Here is a 15,405-nt window from a genome sequence, read left to right as displayed (position 1 = left end):
ATTTGTTAATATATTTAATTTTTTTTAAACCACCAGCAAAATAAATAATTTGGTAATTTTCATTCTCTTCATATTGGCCATATCCACACATATATAATATTTAATTATCAGTTTAAACTCAAAAATACTTTTAAAATATTACTATTTTATTTTTTTTACTAAAGCAACAAATGCTATAAACCATTAAGGGCATACACAAGGTTCGAAAATTAATCATTCAATCCATGCATCCTCATCCAATGACATAAGATATTGACAACAAATATCTCATTTACAACAAAAAACTCGTTACCATAATTACTTGTAATGAAACTTGCACTCGAGATCTTTTAAATGATTTTATACTCATTTTTTATAATGGAACCAATACCGTTAGGCTATAAGGCTTTTTGATAAATATTACAATTTTCTGTATGTGTCATAGTTTGATTTGTAATTTCATTGTATATATGTGTCTATATATATGTCAAATAATAACAACAACGATGGATCCTAAGCCATTCATCTATTATCACAATCCACAATTGACCAATCAAACGGCAAAAGTGTAGAAGTCAAGGCGTAGATCAACATACATCAGCAACCAAGCACTACATGATTTTATATAAATAAGGGAACTTAGCCCTGCATTCTTCCAGGAAAACAAGACCTCATCCTCAATAAGAGTCATAAAACTCCCAATGGACATCAAAGCAATTGCCACAGTATTCTTCACTCTAACAATCTACTACCTATCCCCCAAAGTATCATCCCTCACACGAGAACAAGAGAAAGCAAACCTTATTACAAATCAAGAATTTCTGGAGCAACACTACATCACTCCAATCTTGGGAAGACAACAACAGGAGCACAACAACAACAGCACACTGCAACTGGTTTGGCATCACCTGCTCATCAGATGGTTTCATCACCAACATCTCACTCCCCAACCAAAAACATCTATGGCCCAATCCCTGACTCTCTTTGCAACCTCACCAACCTGACCCACATCGACCTCTACAACAACTACATCTCCGGCCAAATTCCCAATATCCTTATACAGCTGCTCAAATCTCAAGTACCTCAACCTTGGCCAAAACCTCTTAGTTGGAACCATCCCTTCCGACATCAACCGCATCTCTTCTTCCCTTGTATATCTAAGCCTCGAAGCTAACAACTTCAGTGGTGATATACCTCCAAGTATAGGCCAACTTCCAAATATCCAATCTCTTATTCTCGATAGTAACCTTTTCAATGGCTCGTTCCCGGCTGAGCTCGGACAACTCTCCTCTCTCCAAACACTTTGGCTTGCCTACAATCCGTTTACTCCAGCAACCATTCCCCTGGAGTTTGGCAAACTCAAGAACCTACGCTTTCTGTGGATGACTAAAGCTAATCTCATCGGCAGCATCCCAGACTCTTTCTCCAATCTCTCAGCTCTTCAGCAACTCGATCTCGCTAGGAACAACCTCACTGGTCCGATCCCGGCCGGCATCTGGATGCTGCCAAATCTTGAGTACCTTTACTTGTATGCCAACCATCTCTCTGGTAAGATTAATGGCACAATTGGAGCTCTTAACCTTGTGAACATAGATGTTGGAATTAATCAGCTTACAGGAACAATACCTGAAGATTTTGGAAAGCTCAACAATTTGTCAGGTCTTGGTATTTACTTCAACAAATTCTCTGGAGAGATCCCGGCGAGTATTGGTTTGCTTCCTTCGTTGACCAGCGTCCGGTTCTTCGATAATAATCTCACTGGGGTTTTGTCACCAGAGTTTGGTAAACACTCGAAGCTGTGGGAATTTGATATCAGTAATAATAGAATCTCCGGCGAGCTTCCCGCTGGGCTTTGCGCCGGTGGGATTCTAACATCCGTGGTTGCTTTTAATAATAATCTCACCGGGAGGTTGCCGGACTCTCTCGATCATTGCGTGACGTTGGATAATATCCAGGTCTATAACAATAGGTTGACCGGCGATGTCCCCAACGGCATATGGTCGGCGGTCAACCTTACGACGGTGATGATGTATGATAACCAGCTCTCCGGCACTCTTCCAGAGAAGCTCCCGTGGAATATCTCCAGACTCCAGATCGCCAACAATAGGTTCTCCGGCAAGATACCGTCGACGGCCGGCAACCTCCAGGTCTTCGAGGCAGCTAACAACCAGTTTTCCGGCGAAATACCGGGAAATCTCTCTAGCTTCTCAAGACTCCAGACCTTGTCCCTCCGCGGGAACCAGATCTCCGGTGGGATCCCTGGATCGATCTCGGCACTGAAGTTCGTCAACATACTCGATTTGAGTGACAACCAGCTCTCCGGGGAGATCCCTGACGGAATCGGGTCTCTGTCGTCGCTGACAAAGCTTGACCTCTCCGGGAATGATCTCACCGGCGAGATCCCGCAGAAGATGGCGGAGCTTAAGCTCACGTTCCTGAATGTATCATCGAACCAGCTCTCCGGCGAGGTCCCGGCCGGCCTCCGTAACGGCGCGTACGACGACAGCTTCCTGGCGAACCCCGGCCTCTGCTCGCCATCAACCGTTCTCAATCTCAGAGCATGCGGTGGCAAATCCGACGGTCAAAATCACACCTCAGTCGCTCTCATCCTCTTCTTTGTTTTCGGGGGACTTGCCTTGCTCGGCACGGTAGTTTTCGCCATCGTGGGTATCAGAGACTACAAGCGACGCATGGACCGCATTGATCTCGGCCCATGGAAACTGACATCGTTCCAGTCGTTGGATTTCACCGAGCAACGAATCTTAAAGGGCCTCACGGTGGAGAATCTCATCGGTAGCGGTGGCGGGGGACAAGTGTACAAGATCATCCTCGGGAATCGTGCCGGAGAGATCGTGGCTGTCAAGAAGATCAGAAACGGCAAGAAGTTTGATTCCAGACGGGAAAAGGAATTCCAAGCGGAAGTCCAGATTCTGGGGACCATCCGGCATGCCAACATAGTGAAACTCATTGCCTGCATCTCTAATGGTGATTCTAAGTTACTTGTGTATGAGTATATGCACAATAAGAGTCTAGATAGATGGTTGCACGCTAAGTACAGGTCTGATCAGTCCAATGAAAATTTGAAACTGGATTGGCCTACTAGATTATCGATTGCAATCGGAGCAGCCAAAGGACTTTGCTACATGCATAACGATTGTAACCCGGCGGTTGTCCACAGGGATGTCAAGTCCAGCAACATTCTTCTTGATGATGAGTTTGGCGCGAAGATTGCCGATTTCGGCCTTGCGAGGATGCTGGAGAATGCGAGTGAACCAGAGTCAGTATCAATTGTGGCTGGTTCCTTCGGATACATGGCACCAGGTGAGGATGAAATACATGTAATACTAGATTTTCTGATAATCAATTTCACTAGTCAGTCAGTCAGGTAGTAACCTTTTGAAATGAATGTTGAACATGCAGAGTGTTACACGAGAAAGGTTAATGAGAAGATGGATGTGTATAGTTTCGGAGTGGTGCTGTTGGAGCTCACCACTGGAAGGGAGGCTAATGATGGCGGCGATGATGGCTCGCTGGCAGACTGGGCATGGCAGCATGTTCAGGATGGCAACCAATTGATTGATGCCATTGACTGTGAGATCAAAGACCATGCATTTATGCAAGAGATCGAGATGGTCTTTAAACTAGGCATACTTTGCACCAACAAAACACCTTCAATGAGACCGACGATGAAGGAGGTGTTGCAAGTCCTGCTCCAGTTCCATCAAATAGAAGTTGTTGATCGCTTGCATAAAATGGACTATGGTGTAGCTCCTGGCTGTTTACAGACTAAAAGGGGAAGCAGGCATAATAGGATATCAGATTCAAATGAATTTGACGATTACTGCACCTCTCCGGTATGAAGATTTTAGATGTCGGAGTAGTTGTTCAGGCTCAATGGCCACAGAGGCGCAAAGGCACTAAACCGATGTACATTATTAAATGTGTACTATAGTTTCATGGTATTTAGATAATTTAATATCATCAGCACACAGGGTGTGTTAACTTGTAAAATTTAAGACTACCATAAATAATAACTCCTGATGCTCTCGTAACAAGCTGTAGAAATGTAGAGGAATGGAGACTTCGACTCATCTTAGCAATCATTTCCTGTTAAAAAACAGGGCATTTCATTTACTCTGATGTGCAGCAAAATTTTTTCTGACAGGGAAAGAAACAAGTTATAATAGTAATACCAAAGCAATAGATTCAGACAACATCATCAGCAGATGCCAAGTGATTTGGGAACATAACTACAACTTATCCCTTTCTACAAATTGTCTGAAGTTCTTACTGCAAGAAGGAATGGTCTTCTCTTTTTATTCTGGACTCTTATGATAGGGAGAGACAATGCTTCTTAACCTTGATTCCTTCATCTGCATCATACCAAACTTAAATGATTTTCAAATGAACTAAATTTCATGTGCTGCAACAGGATGCTATGAGAATCATTTTCTTTCATATTTTGTTGTGAAGCAATGGTGTGCCATTGAAACAGTACTAAAAATCCTACTAAATGCTACAACCCTTACTAGTTGAATAATAACCATTTAGAATGGATTGGAGATAATTAATTGTTATCTGTTGGCACTGATACATCTGCATCAAATCAAGTACACTGATGCCACCAAAATACAACACAAACTTTGAAGTCAATGAGTGCAGATAGTTCTCAAATTGTGAATCAAAGCTTCTTGTTGTGCTTGTGTTACTACAAAATTTCTTGATTTGTTGAACTATAAAACCTATATTCCATCTGAATGTCCTACTGGAATCTGAACATTGTTGTAATTAAAAATTCAGATCATATATGAACATAACAATGGAATTTTAAGACATAAATCGCCAAAAACATGATAATGAGCTACACATGGAAGTTGCAACTCTGTCAATGGCAGCTGACTTAGTGACATACCTCCAAAAAAACCACATACGATCAACAATAGGAAGGGTATAGGTTGCAGATCGGTTCAAACTAGTACACCACATAGATTCAAGAAAAATGGAACCTAATTTTATCAGAAACTAATGCGGAGCATTTGATTATTGATATAAATGAGGAATTTATGTTGAGAGATTGTTAATCAAGAGTGAAATTGTATGTGAAAAACTTCCCACGAAACAAAACTTAACAAAGAAAAATGCATGTAAAAACACAATAAAAATTGTTTTTTTTTATTCTGCTTATAAATATGAGTCTACTAGAGTTCAATCAAATCACCTAACTTTCAATGTAGTAGAAATCTCCACGAGAGATTTGGATGGTTCTTCCTTAGTATAAAACTATATCAAATGTATATAATTTTTTTATCATAATAAATATTGGTCATGAAATTAAAAACGGTATAAGTATATAGTACATACTTACAAAATGCTTACAGTTTAGAGCTTGCAAAACTAACCACACTCTGATTGTGCTACTTCTCAATAGGCCACCCAATACAAAACATAAAACCAAATTTAAATTCCAAAAAGGATAAAATTTGTATTGGCTATCCATCAATACCTCTAAAGTAATAGCGAAGGATCAGTGTCACTCAAAAAGATTTACCTTTGGATGCAAAAAGGATCATTATGTTAGACAGTTAAAAGTTTTTGCACTTATAAATAAATTTTCATAGATAGAAATGCTTACTGGAAAAATCAAAATTCAACATCAAAATTAAACAGATTAAAAAATAACTCTCTGCAATTCATTCACAATCACTGCCCATATAAAAACCATTCCCCTAAGCTTTACATTCCTAGAATCCGAAGACATACATCAGTAATTTCAAAATTAAGAGAACAAAATGCAAACTTTGTGTAAATATACTTTGAAGACACCTTTGAATTTTATGAAAAAAAAAAAATTTATATTACTGGTAATCTTTTATTATCATTTTTGGATAGTCATGGTAATCACCTAAGTAATATATCAAATTGATCAAAATACACTTACATATAAAATTTTAAAAATATTAATTTAAAATATTTAGATAAATAAATAATTAAATTATAATATCAAAATTATTTTTTTTGCACAAGTTTTTAAGATACCTTTGTATTTATCAAAATACCCCTACATATAAAATTTTGAAAATTTTAATTTAAAGTATTTAGATAAATAAATAATTAAATTATAATATCAAAATTTATTTTTTCACAATTTTTTAAATACTTTTGTATTTACCAAAATACCCCTACATTTAAAATTTTCAAAAACTTAATTTAAAGTATTTAGATAAATAAATAATTAAATTATAACATAAAAAATAATGAGAAAATAAAATCTAGTGTTTTGATAATGAGTATAATAAGAAATTACATTAAATGCGTGGTGGTATAATTGGAAATAAAAATTGAACATTACCACTAACCTGATAATCTGGATGAGCACCTATTTTGGTAGTAATCAAATTATCACCTTATTTTATAATATTTTATTATTAGTAATTTCACATTATTATCAACATTACTGTTTCTATAGTAATCAAACATGATAATTTAAACATACTACCACCAAATTCTCAGTAATGTTTAACATTACCGTGGACCAAACACAACCATATAGTATTGATTGAATCCGAATGATTGAGTTGGTTGTCACCCTGTATACCTACTCTTCTCGTTGTAATGAATTGTGATTTTTTTTTTTTTTTTTAATTAATTGTACATAAGAATGAAGACATGAAAGTCCAAGTAAACCCGACAAGACTCACATGGATAATATAAAGTTGAAAAGTAGAACATGGAAAGTTCATGACGAAAGTTCATGACAAGGCCGGAGATGCATGGAGCCCTCTTATATTATGCAGAGACCAGGAGAAGACTTGGAAAAAGAAATATTAATATTTAGCTATCTTTATGATTAACCCCAATTTTCACTTAATATTTATGTCATATATTGTTTTTTTATAAAAAATGTTATGGAGGTATTAAATTAAATGTTTATAGTATTTAAACTGATTTTGGGTCAAAGCCTTCAGCGTGCAACACACCCCATCAGAAATATGGACCATAACATGCCTCCAATGTACTACAATCACTAAAATCACACTAAAATATATTTATAAAAATAAATTATTTGTAAACTATATATCAAAATTTATATGTTCACATCATATTATTTATTTTTTATTTTTGACAAAGTTGATAAGCGACAACATAAAGGACAAATGGGTACAAAGATACACTAGTCCTCACACAGAGAACCCAAAAAATAAATTGTAATATGTGAGACCAGAGGTGAGCACGGGTCAGTTAACCGGGCCCGATTCACCGGAAGCCGAACCCGAAACCGGCCCGTGCTACAGGGGAGACCCATAGGGCCGGGTTGATCTGGCAAAACCGTCAGGTCCTGTTCATTAACCAATTGATCTACAAATCTTTCTTGTTTTAGTATAAAACATAAATAAATATAAAGAAATTGCAAAATATTTTTTTCAAATTTAATCCCAAACAACAAAAAAATTTAAAATAATTTATAATAACTTAATAAATTTTAAGACATATCAAAATAATTTAAAAAAGATAAAAAAAAAAGTTACATTTTAATTTGTTTATTTATCAAATTAAATTATTAGCACACTTGTTTAAGTGCAACAAAAATTACATATCAAGTAGTGTTTTTATTTTAAATTGAAGTTATCAACAACTTATTTATTTATTATAATTAGGGTTGGCTCTAGATTTCACTTTGGTCTCTAACCATAGGGTTATTATTGTGCTCATCATATTGTCATTGAAAAAAGTTACTAATCAAAATAATATGGTGTTAACCATTATTCAAAGATATTCATTTTTTACTAATATTTTTTTATTATAAATTGATATACATAATTTAAAAACAAATTTTTGTAATTTTATTTTTTATTTTATAAATTGAAACAAATAATCTAATATATATCTGACAAATAAGAGTACCCCTATTTAAGAGAATTTAAGAGTGTGCATGTGTAAGGATTTAGTGCTTATGAGCTAAAAGGCGATTAACAAAATAATTATTTAAAAAAAATATTTATAAAAATTTATTGTTTGATACTTTGATATTTTAAAGATTGATTTATATAGTTTTTTAATTTATTATATGGTCTCTTAAGTTTTTATAAATTAAATATATATGTAAAATATTTTGATCCATATCCTACATCTATCTATATATAATTTTTTCTAATAAATGTTAAAAATAAATTGTAACCCAAGTGATTGGGCTTTTGCTGTCCAAGTTTAAGGTCATGGGTTCAAATTCTATGACCAACATGCAGTAAAAAAAAAAATAACAATAACATTAAAAAAAACACAACCGGTTTGGAATTTGGAGCCCGGTTTGGAACCGGGTTTGCCGGGCCGGTTTTTCGGACAGCCCGCACCCATCTCTATGTGAGACCTCTCAATCACAAGTACGGATAGTTACTGTTAGGCTAGCCCACAGTTCCCCATAATATTATAGCAAAGCACAAAGACATACAATAAATATTAATGTATTTTCTAAGAAAATATTGCATTATTGTACACTTTTAAATTTGAATCGTTAATATAATCTAGGCGTGTAAATATTTTGTCACCTGTCTTGCTATTAAAAAAAACTAATGGCATCATTTATCTATATTTAATTTTGATTACATGATCTCTGTAATCACTTGTGTTATGTCATGCGTTGATAAAAACCACAGACCATTTGCTCCTAAAATATCAGTACACTTTTAGAATATGGGTGCATTTCTCGACGTCCTTCAATACCCTTTGTATTCCATCCACTCAAAGATGTTTGGTTCTATTGGGAGACAAGTAGTCTTCCAAGTTTAGATGTTCTTAGTCTCCTCATCCATACAATTTGTTGGAACATTTAGCTTGAAAGAAACAGCCTCATTTCAATTGAACATCATTTTCATATCTTTCAATAATTTGTACCAAGATTAGTGCAACTTTGGTGGCTAAAAAAACCAAGCTTGAAGAAGTAATCCTATTAATCAAAAGAAGTTTTAGTTTCACTGGCCCCATAGCATCTGCATTAGAAAGCCCCCATAGCAATCCCTGATGTATTTTGAGGACTCGTCTATTGTCATGTCTTTTGTTTTATTTTTCATTCATTTTCTGCCTTTCTTTCCACTTCTAGTGAATATTTTGTGCCATTTTGTTTTAACTTAGTTTGTTAGTTTTTTTGGGATGTGTGATTATAGTATGTGTGAGCAGTTGTTTTGGTCTTGTTGTATTCATCTTCTTTTATTTTTAATAAATTATAGTTTATCCACATTTTCAAAAAAAAAAAAAAAGTGATTGCAATAAAGGTTTTTTCTATTACAAGTCAAAGACATAAAGAATTTACAAATATGAGGACCCTAGTGAACATGATAGGATAAAAATGGATAGGATTTAAGGATTATATAAAAATAAGAAAGGATATGGTCATCATAACCTCATAACTTATTTTTTGTTTGATGTGTACCAGACAATTATTAGATAGAATTTTGTTATTCTATTTTATGTTTGAAGTAGACTAGATAATTATCCTTTATAATATAGTTATATGTTCTTTAAAAAAATCTGATCAAAGAAAAATCAAAATAAATAGATCTGAGCCTCTTTCATATCAAAATCAATTAAAAAAAATCATCCGATTAAAAAAACTAAAAATACATGATAAAAGAAGAAATTCATATGAAAATCCATAAGATCAATAGAGAAACCCTTCAACCGCTTTGGATGTGAGAAACCCTATTTTAATATATATATATATATAGTGAAATTGGCTTCCTATTTACTTGTTGATAAGTTTCTTGTCTCAAGCCTTGAGATACAATGAAACCCTACACGAGAGAAAGAAATCAAGTAAAACGATGAAAAAAAATTAATAATAAATTTAATTTTTTATCCTATCTAACCCATTTTAATTATCTTGACCCTCCCATAAGATTAATTATAATGTAGTTGGTAAGATAAAGTGGGTGAATAGAATAAGTTTATCATATTCTATTGGCTCATCAAACAAAAAATAATTGCAGGATATGATAATTTATCTTTTCCTATCAGCCTTATCCTATCCACTAAATTGGCTAGAAAAGTAAAATTATTAGATATCAAAGCTAAAAAAACAAATTAATGACTGAAAATATAAAGAGAATATCCCAACTTGAGACCCAAGCAATATTTCACAATGCAAATGAGACATTCACATGCGCATTTAGATGAAATAGTTGGAAAGATCATGTACAGAGATAATTTTGAACTAAGTGAGGCTATGACGTGATGGGTTGAGAAGATGATGGTGTTGGAGCATGCAATTCCTAGCCTTAATAACTCTAATAAAATCCATATATTTATCAACTTATGATAATGAAAAATTAGTTTGTTATTTTATTCTATCTCATTCACACCATTTTTAATTGAATGTCCTCATGCCAAAATCTATGATAATTAATTTTAGATGTTTGCTCCTAATAAAAAGTATGAAACCACAATTGTTAAGTCTGACGACATAGATTGGCATTATTTGACAAGCCAAATAGTAGCATGGTAAAAGAAAAGCGACATGGTACTGATGACTCGGCTAAAGATTGAATGACTAGAATGATGATGTGGCAAAATGTTAATATCATGACATGTGAAGCAACAAGGGCTAGCTAAAAGATCAAAGATGAAGATTGTGGAGTTATGTGATAATCAACTATTTTTGAAAAGTGCATCAAGTCTAAAGGATCTCTTCAAGAAAGACAAGTTTTATTTAAAGTATGTTTATCTATCTTTGGTAAGATCCGGGATGATAAATCATATCTTTGATAGAACTCTTTTTTTGGAAAGATCTATCTTAAAGAGGGAAACGTCTATCATTGGCAAAAATTCAAGATCATGAAGATTGCATGAAGTTTAGTTTGGTATAAAGCTATTTGAAGGCACAAACTAAGATAGGACAAGCTTAGTTTGGTGTGAAGCTATTTGAAGACACAAACTAAGTTAGGCAAGGACAAGCCAATATTTAGCAACACAATTTGAAGAAAGATCCAAGAGCTAATTATGGAAGAAGCTATTCAAGGAGACTAATCATATGTGGAGATTGATTGAAGATTACATAAGATATGATTAGAGATTTGAAGATCAAAGCATGGATGATTGGAGATCATGCTTAAAAATATTGAAAACTAAACTTGGATGAAAATGAGATCAAGTTTAGTAACAATATTTCCATGAGTCAAACGAAAATCATTTGGGAAGACCAAACTTGGGCCAAGTTTGGAAAGAAGATAGGGAGACATCGGTGACCATCTTTGGTGAGATGGTTGCGTGTGCCTTGGTAGGCACATCCCTCCGGAGAGGGTGACCTACTGAACTGACGTGAGGAAGGAAGCAGCTGCAGGAGGAGGAGCTCAGGGTCGAGTCAACTGGTACGAGGTGGACTAAAGGAACCAATAAGGTTGAAGGTCCCAGATTCGGGTGCAACTAGCTAGAACTTAGTCATGTTTAGTAGGGTGGGCCATGTTGCAACTGGGTGTTACAACATCTAACTTTCAAAGTTGTCCAAATTAGGAAGCCGCTAAGAATTCTAAAAGAGAAAGGTTTATTTAGACGTCGGTGCGTTTATATAAGAAATCCTGCTTGAAGATTTAGGATGAGCCACCAAGCAAGAAGACCCTTGGGTGAAGGTTGAGGAGTGTGTGCACTGGTCAATCTTGAGAGGATATTCTTTGTCTTGAGAGAGTGAAGAGTGAGAGAGTGTTGTACTCTTTATTCTTAAGCCTCTTTTATTGGATTGATTCTCCGGGCTTGGCCCCCCAGATGTAGGCAAGGTTATGCTGAACTGGGTTACCAATTTGCTTGTCTTCTTTCTCTTGCATGAGTTTGTTTGTGTGTGTCCAATCGTCAAGTGAGTTTTTGAGTGACTCTTCTTATCAAACTACAAACTAAATGCTCATTCCCAGGTTACACAAAACCTTGTGATTACTCCATGTAGATCTATTCCCCCAAATCACCATGAAGGAAGGCCATGTTCACATCCATCTGCTCTAAGTGCAAATCTCATCTGGCTACCAAACCCAACATCACTCGGATAGAAGTATGTCATACCACAGGAGAGAAAATCCCATCAAAATCTATCCCCTTCTTCTGTGAGTACCCCTTTTCTACAAGTCGAGCCTTGAACTTTTCCCTTTCTTTTTCTGAGGCTGATGGCTTTCTTTTGTACACCCACTTGCACCCTATAGCATGCTTCCCTTGAAGAAGTTCAACTAGCTCCCAGGTCTTGTTTTTATGGAGAGATTCTATCTTTTCAACCATATTACCAAACCACTTATTTTTATTTTGATCACTCATGGCCTCTTGGAAAAAAGTGGGATCTGCATCACTGACTGTAAGTGCAAAAACAACTAAATCTTTAAAACCATACATGGTTGGTGGCTTCATTGTGCGTTTGGGTCTTCCAACTTCACCATCTGAAACTGAAATTTCTTATCTTGAGCTTGAACTTTCAGCATTTTCAAATTGTTGCAGTTACACCTGCATCTCTATTGTATTGTCTCTGTTTCCCTAAAAAATTAGCATATGATTTTTACCACTTTCCTACATCATGGACTGCTCATCATATACTCAATCTCTGCTAATCAGCATCTTCTTCGCTATTGGATCCTAAAACTTATAACCCTTGACTCTTTTGACATATCTCAAGAAGATATATCTTTTATACTTCGGATCAAGCTTGGACCTCTCATCACTAGGAATATGCCCATAAGCCAGACATCTAAAAATCTTCAATCCTGAAAGATCAATGTCATTACCTATCCACACTTCCTCTACAGTCTTCCCATCCAAAGAGGCCCACGGTGATATGTTGATGAGGTAACACACCATGTTGACTATTTCTGACCAGAAACTCTTCGGAAGTCCTGCATTGAACCTCAAGCATCTTGCCCTTTCAGTAATAGACATGTTCATCTTTTCTGAAACACCATTCTGCTAAGGTTTTTTACAAACTGTAAAGTGCCTTTGAATGCCCTATTCCTCAGTGTCCTCACAAAATTTTAGAAACTGTAAATCTGTGTACTCCGTGTCATTATCTGATCTCAGATATTTAACCTTTCTGCCATTCTGATTTTCAACTTATGCTTTCCAGGCCTTGAACTTTGAGAAGACTTCAGATTTCTGTTTCAGAAAATATACCCAGACCTTCCTTCAGAAGTCATCAATAAAGGTCACAAAATACTAAGATCCTCCTAATGACATGTCTCTAGTCGGCCCCCATACATCAAAATGTACATAATCTAGAATTCCCTTAATTTTGTGTTTATCAACCTTGAACTTGACTTTGGATTGTTTCCCTAGCAAACAATACTTGTAGAAGTCTAATTTGCAAGAACTAACTCCCTTTAGCAACCCTCATTTGTGAAGCAACCATCCCAATTTTACTAAGCTGACATAATCTCATGTGCCATAGAAAGGTTGTGTCATGATATGATTCTGCAACTGCTGCTCCACCTACAACTGTACTCCCAATCAACATGTAGATGTTCCCAACAGTCCTTTCTGCCTTCATTGCTACTAAAGCACCTTGGCTCACCCTAATGCAATCATCCTTGGTTTTGTAACCAAAACATTCCCATGCAGAGTGCCAAGTGAAATCAAATTTTTTTCGATTTCGGAACATGCATAACATCATACAAAGTACGAACAGCCCCATCATGCATCTAAATTCGAATCTGTACTTTTCCAGCAACAACACACGCCTTGTTATTGCCCATGTAGAAAAAATTGAAACTACCTAATGTGTATGAACTGAACCAGTCCTTGTTAGGAGTCATATGGAAAGAACAACTTGTATCTAGAACCCATGAGTCTGATGATTGACATGAGGAAACATAAAGAAGATCGTCATCGCTGCAATCTGAATCATTGTTCAGAACTCTGTTTGCATATTTTGATAAATCATCGATCTTCTCTTCAAAATACTTCTTCTTCATTGGACAATCCTTCCAAATATGCCCAAACTACTGATATCTGTAGCACTATACAGGTTTTTTGCCTCTGGATTTTAACCTAGAATTCCTTTTTCCTGATTTCCTTTCACATAAAGACCTTATGTCACAGAACCCTTAGAATTACTCTATCTGCGCTAGTTATAGGCTAACAATGCAGTAGTAATCTCATCTACTTTCACCGTATCTTTTCTCCATGTGAGCGTCGTCACCAGGTGCTCGTATGAAGACGGTAAAGAGCACAATAGTATCATCGCCTTATCCTCATCCTCCATCTGAACCTCGATTCTCTGCAAATCACTGTGGTTTGATTGAAGTAGTTGATGTGTGCCACCAGATCTCCATCCTCTTGCATCTTTAACCCATATAGCTTCTACTTTAGATACAGTTTATTCGTCAAAGATCTTGACATATACTAGGCTTCCAATTTCTTCCAAACCACCATTGGAGATGAGAGATGCATGACATGATATAACACATCATCTGTCAAACAAAGCCAGATTACCAACGCCACTCTCGCCTGTAATTCCTCCCAATCGGCATCATTCATACCTTGAGGTTTAGTCTCTCTCAAAGCTTTCAGCATCTCTTGCTGCGCCAATAGATCGTTGACCCTTCGTTGCCATAAGCCAAAGTTCCCAGTTCCATCGAACTTTCCCTCATCAAATTTCGCAACAGGATTCATCATCTTCAATAAATCGCTTTGATACCAATTGTTGAGAAATAGAATAAGGATCAATAGGAAAACCTGAAAGCAATCACACTAAGACACGAGATTTAACAAGGTTCGGCAGAGTATACCTACGTCCTCTGGAGAGGAGCGGTTGTGGATTCTATTATTAGAATTAATTAAGGTTACATACTCGTTCACCTTGTATATGAGCCATATACAACAGGCCTCGACATACTCACAAGGGATCACCTGGCTTTGTAAGAGCCCAATTGTTCCTTAGAGTCTTATTGAGAATCCCTAGGACCTAAACCAGAGCACTCCACCCCAATAAACTTTGCTAAGATCAATCAAGCTTGAATTGCCCCAGAAAGGTATTCGAGGGCTTTGTACAGGATGGGTGAGCCTATCTAGACCTGCTAAGCTAGCTAGGACTCACTTAGAGACCAAGCATGCTCACATGTGGCTTTCTGAAGCTAGGGTGAGCTTGCTTGATCTCGTTAAGTCATGTGTGAGTTTGTCAGTGAAAAAGGGAGAAAGCTTAAAATGAGGTTAAAATTATAATTTAGAATATGACTGTATACCATAACGTAAAACTTTTCTTTTTAATGAAAAATTGCTTGCACAGCTATGTAAAGCTGAAATAGTTAATATACTTTTATTTGGATAGAAGATAAGTTACCAATTTTATAAAAATTAACAAATAGTTTTGATTATTATTATTATTATTATTATTATTATTATTATTATTTCTTGTTAGTAAGGTATATAATAGCAAGAGCCCACTTTTCCAAAAGGCATGCACGTAGAGCAGATAAA

At 35.8% G+C, this 15,405-nt stretch overlaps 1 protein-coding gene across 1 annotated transcript; it reads left to right on the top strand.

Annotated features, from left to right (window-relative positions):
• The first annotated feature begins 622 nt into the window (after nucleotides 1-622).
• LOC120280346 (receptor-like protein kinase HSL1) lies at nucleotides 623-4,031 on the top strand. Its single transcript, XM_039287160.1, has 2 exons — nucleotides 623-3,300; nucleotides 3,400-4,031. The coding sequence occupies exons 1-2, from the start codon at nucleotides 1,362-1,364 to the stop codon at nucleotides 3,837-3,839; spliced, it is 2,379 nt and encodes a 792-aa protein (XP_039143094.1). The 5' UTR covers nucleotides 623-1,361; the 3' UTR covers nucleotides 3,840-4,031.
• The last annotated feature ends 11,374 nt before the right edge of the window (nucleotides 4,032-15,405 follow it).

Source organism: Dioscorea cayenensis, chromosome 17 (assembly GCF_009730915.1).
Source record: "Dioscorea cayenensis subsp. rotundata cultivar TDr96_F1 chromosome 17, TDr96_F1_v2_PseudoChromosome.rev07_lg8_w22 25.fasta, whole genome shotgun sequence".
Lineage (NCBI taxonomy): Eukaryota > Viridiplantae > Streptophyta > Magnoliopsida > Dioscoreales > Dioscoreaceae > Dioscorea > Dioscorea cayenensis.
The sequence above is the reverse complement of the archived record's forward strand: the minus strand, read 5'-3'. Positions and strand labels throughout refer to the sequence as shown.